Raw genomic sequence first — 5,268 nt, forward strand, 5'->3', positions numbered from 1 at the left:
TCCATGGCGCCTCCCGACCCATCCGGATACGTCCGGAATAAGTCGATGCGTCCATCTACCCTTTGCGGAATTGGACCATTCCTGCTGCCATCTGATCATCGAGAATGACCTTCTGGTGCCTCGTATACCCCTTGTGTCACGTTGATCGAAGCATTCTACGTCCTCCTTAATGGCTATGCTGATAGGCATCATGCCGGACAGGACGCAGATTGCGTCGTATGACACTGTACGGTACGCGCTCACAACCCTCAGGCACATGAGCCTGTAGGTACTTTCCAGTTTTCGACGATGACTGTTGGTACCTAACGCTTTGGACCACGCTGGCCCACCATACCTAAGTATGGACGAAACCACGCTGGCAAGAAGTTTACGCTTGCTGCCATATACCGCTGAGCTATTGGACATCATTCGAGATAGTCCTGCAGCGGCCGTTGAAGCCCTCTTACAGGCATAGTCGACGTGACTCTTAAATGTGAGCTTATCGTCAACCATAACCCCCAAGAGCTTCAAGGAACGCCTTGAGGTAATGGTGCAGTCACCGACTCTGACCACCGCCTGTTGCTCTAATTTGCGGTTGTTCACAACTATATATATATATATATATATATATATATATATATGTATTTTCCTCGTATCAAAAACACTCTATACTTATTATGACTATTCCTGTCTGAAAGATATATATATATATATATATATATATATATATATATATATATATATATATATATATATATATATATATATATATATATATATATATATATATATATATATATATAAATATATATATAAATAAATAAATAACTACGTAACATACAACCTATGCTTTAATGCTAAATGGAAAACAATTTTGAAGCTGGTGACACTCTAAACAAGTTGCTAGCTAGTTTAAAGAAATTTAAGAATTTGACAGCGCCGACTAGGCATAAAAAGATTAAAGCGGTATACGATCTATTACGAGAAATCAAGCAGATAACAGTAACCGCTGAAGGAACCGCCGACTATATTGTCATTAGAAAAAGATACAAAAAATTAAAAACAATAGCCATTGAGTGTTTGACCTTGTTAAAGGGAGACTTAAATTTAACGGTTACAGAAAACGACCCAAGAGACATAGGAGACGAAGACGACGACAAAGAAAGTAATTTAAGCGAAATAAGCCAAAAAACGATCACAATGGCTCATAAAATTGATTTGGGAGTGGCTATCCGAGTCGTTGATAAATACGACGGGGATGCTGTTTCTCTCCAGTCTTGGTTGACAACGTGGATGTCCTACGAGCTGATGACCCGGAAGTACCGGAAGTCAGCTTTGTTACCTTTCTCAAATCCCGATTAGTGGGCGCTGCACGCGGATCCCTCGAAGGCGTTCAAACCCTTGCGGTAGCGAAAGCCACACTTAAAGAGAAGTTTGCTGTCCAGCTCACCCCCATAGCGGTGGAGGCTGAATTGCGATCGTTAAAGCAGAGGAGTGGTAGAACTGTTACCGAATTTGGCAGTGAAATTGAAAAACTAGCCACGAAACTGGCAGCTGCATGGGTTTCCAAAGGCCCCCCATTTACTACCGAAGCTTCCGCTAGGCCAGTGGTGGAGCCTATAGCCGTACACACCTTTATGAATGGTTGAGGAGACAAATCGGCAGCTTATTTAGTAAAGTCCAGAAATCCAAAGACTTTGACTTTGGCTATTTCTGATGCATTGGAGGTTCAACCTCAATCATCGACGGAGCCAGCATTCTGGGCTCAGGGAAACAGAGTTCCCCATTTCAGTAATCATTTTAGTAACCGAAACCCAGGCCGTAGAGGAGGCCGCAGATTCAATAATAATAACCGTGGTTATCGTCATAATAACAATAATCAACGAAATTATAACCAAGGTTATTGCAATAACAACCATGGTTACGATAACCACAACCCTGGATATTTTAATAACAATCAAGGATACAATTATAATAATCGAAGCAATCGACGTAACTTCAACAATAACCACAACAATCCTAATAATAACTATCCTAATAATAACTACCAAAATAATAATAACAACAATAACAATGGAAACAATGCTCCTCGGAATAACAACAACCTCAACAATAATAATAATCCCCAGAGACGAAATGCAAATGTGGCGGAGGAACCATAAAAGCAACAACCCCGAGCAGAAGCAAATGTAAGAGAGTTTTTTCGTGAGTAATTTTAGCGGCGAGAGAGCTCTAAGATTGAATTTCAAAATAGATAACACTTATTTTCTTTTAGTAGTGGACAGTGGAGCTTCATGCTGTCTACTCGATAAGCGTCATTTAACGAAAAATTTAAATTCATATCTTGACACATCACGGATAATTGAAGTAAGTGGTGTAAATGGAGTAACCACTACACTAGGTACAATAGATACTTTTACAGAATATAATGGCTACATGTACCCGATTACGTTTCACATTATGGATGAGCTACCATCCAATGTCATAGGTTTAATTGGAACCAACTTTTTGAAAAAGTTTGGAGCAAAGATAAATTTTGAAAATTCTAAAATGACATTAAGAATCCCCCGATTTGAGGAAAATTTCATAATTCCTCCACGAACTGAAGTGATTGCTTTTGTTGAAACTTGTTTCTCAGAACAACTCTATTCTAACAGGTTATTCTAAATCAGGAGATACAACCACAAGTATACATTGCAGGAGCAATTGTAAAACCTGAAAAAGGAAAAATTCCTGTTAGGATACTGAACATAAAAAATAAAGCTGTGAAGGTTGATAATTTAAAATCTCAAGCAAAACCTTTAAAAAATTATGATATACTTGAGATTGACGGTGCATCAAAATATAATGTTGCTAGAACGAAAGAACTTTTATCAGAATTAAAACTGACTGAAATCCATGACAAGGACAGACCAGTGATAGAAAGATTGTGCATAAAATATAACGACATTTTTTGTTTGAAAGATGACAAATTAACAGTGACGAAAATTTATCAACCCTCGCTTACTGTTAAGCCAGATACACATCCTGTATATACCAGACCATATAAATTACCACAAGCTCACAAGGAAGAAGTCCAGAGACAAGTAGACAAAATGTTGAGCGAAAATATCATTGAGAACGCTATTTCTGAGTGGAATAGTCCTTTATTACTGGTTCCCAAGAAATCAGCTCAGGATGAAAGAAAATGGAGGTTGGTCATAGACAACCGCAAATTGAATAACGCATTGCAAGATGATAAGTTTCCACTTCCTAACATAGAAGAAGTGATTGAGTCGCTAGCAGGAGCGAAATATTTTTCTCATTTGGATCTTTCACAAGGATATTACCAATGTGAACTGAAGCCAGAAGATAGACCAATTACCGCTTTTGGTACCAGCGGAGGACAATATCAAATGACACGTCTTCCTATGGGATTAAAAGTGAGTCTTTCAACATTTTCAAGATTAATGACCGTAGCCATGTCAGGCCTTAATATGGAGAGATGTCTTGTTTATTTAGATGATATTGTTGTTTGTGGAAAGACTCTGGAAGAGCACAATAGAAACCTTTCAGATGTTTTCGAACGTTTACGTAAAACAAATTTAAAACTCAATCCGCAAAAATGTAATTTTCTTAAAACCGAATTGTTGTATTTAGGACATTTGGTATCTGTAGAAGGAGTAAAACCCGATCCTTCAAAAATTGAAATAATAAAACAATGGAGTAGTCCACGAAGCGCAGATGAGGTAAAAAGGTTCGTTGCTTTTGCGAACTATTACCGTAAGCACATTAAGGATTTTGCGAAACTTTGTAGTCCTTTAAATAAATTAACTCGAAAAAATGAAGATTTTAAATGGACGGAGGAGTGTGAACGATCCTTTCAATACTTGAAGGAGTGTTTCATGAATCCACCAGTCCTCGATTTTACCTTGCACACAGATGCATCGGGAAAGGCTTTAGGAGCAGTATTAAGTAATCAAAACACTAGACCCATCGCATTTGCGAGTAGGGCTTTAAATAAAGCTGAACTGAATTACAGCACTATCGAGAAGGAGTTATTATGCGTCGTATGGGCAATACGCCATTTCAGACCATATTTATATGGCAGGAAATTTGAAATTTTTACAGACCATCGCCCATTAGTTTATTTATTTACACTAAATGATCCTTCAAGCCGATTAACCAAGTTCCGTTTGGCTCTAGAGGAATATAAGTTTGACGTTATATACAAAAAGGGCTCGGAAAACGTAGTAGCGGACGCGTTATCACGTATTTCGATCGAAGATCTTAAGGCTCTAACACCAGCAGGTACAGCTTTTATTTGTACCAGAAGTCAAACCGCGAAACAGAAAATACAGTCTGATACATCGGTTAAGATTGATACACCGAATAATTATATTGAAATTAAAATTGGATCCATGAAGAAAAATGAAGCGCTAGAAGCTCAATTAGAGCAGGGTATTATTTGTATCGACCCTAATACGACATTGACTCACCTACGGGGAGTAATGAACCGATTAGTGGATCTTATCAAAGAAACCAAAATAAAAGGCCTAATCGTTAAAAATACGATTGAAAATAAAAAATTAAAGGACAAAATAGAAGTCCTCGATATAAAAGGCATGCCGCATATAATTATATTAGGCAGAAATACTCGTCAAATAGACGATAGAAATGAACAAAAAAATATTATAAACGATTTCCATGGATTGCCAACTGCAGGGCATGCAGGAATAAGAAGAACAATTAATACTATAAAACAACGATATCATTGGAAAACCTTAGATAACGATGCTGTTTCATTTATAAAGAGATGTACACATTGTCAGAGAAACAAGAGCCATTACACTAAACAACCAATGCAGCTGACAAGCACAGCTAGTCAAGCTTTCGAAAAAATATTTCTGGATATGGTAGGTCCATTATTGCCGGACGCAGAAGGTAACCAGTATATACTGACTACTCAATGTGATCTGACGAAATTTGTGACCGCAACACCTATTATGGACAAGACAACAGATGCCGTGGCCAAAGCGTTTGTTGAAAATGTCATTTTGAATTATGGTGTACCAGCACAGGTTCTAATGGATAGAGGTACCGAATTTATGTCTACTGTTTTTGAAAAAATATGTAAACTATTACAGGTGAAGAAGCTGAATTCCACAGCTTACCACCATCAAACAATCGGAGCGTTGGAAAATTCGCATAAAGTTCTTGGAAATTTTCTACGCATACAAACGAACAACTCTTATGGAAGTTGGTCTGCCTGGATACCGTTTTACTAATTTGCCTATAATACAACGGTAC

General features: G+C 37.8%; 1 protein-coding gene across 1 annotated transcript; it reads left to right on the top strand.

Annotated features, from left to right (window-relative positions):
- Positions 1-840: 840 nt before the first annotated feature.
- LOC129733772 (dr1-associated corepressor homolog) lies at positions 841-2,141 on the top strand. Its single transcript, XM_055695295.1, has 3 exons — positions 841-1,144; positions 1,255-1,623; positions 1,879-2,141. The coding sequence occupies exons 1-3, from the start codon at positions 841-843 to the stop codon at positions 2,139-2,141; spliced, it is 936 nt and encodes a 311-aa protein (XP_055551270.1).
- The last annotated feature ends 3,127 nt before the right edge of the window (positions 2,142-5,268 follow it).

This window comes from Wyeomyia smithii, unplaced genomic scaffold, assembly GCF_029784165.1.
Source record: "Wyeomyia smithii strain HCP4-BCI-WySm-NY-G18 unplaced genomic scaffold, ASM2978416v1 HiC_scaffold_61, whole genome shotgun sequence".
Lineage (NCBI taxonomy): Eukaryota > Metazoa > Arthropoda > Insecta > Diptera > Culicidae > Wyeomyia > Wyeomyia smithii.

Coding starts and splice junctions, on each gene's coding strand:
- LOC129733772 (XM_055695295.1), top strand. CDS start 841: ATGGAAAACAATTTTGAAGCTGGTGACACTCTAAACAAGTTGCTAGCT. Junction 1,145..1,254: donor CGAAGACGACGACAAAGAAA/GTAATTTAAGCG, acceptor GTTTCTCTCCAG/TCTTGGTTGACAACGTGGAT. Junction 1,624..1,878: donor CGTACACACCTTTATGAATG/GTTGAGGAGACA, acceptor ATTATAACCAAG/GTTATTGCAATAACAACCAT.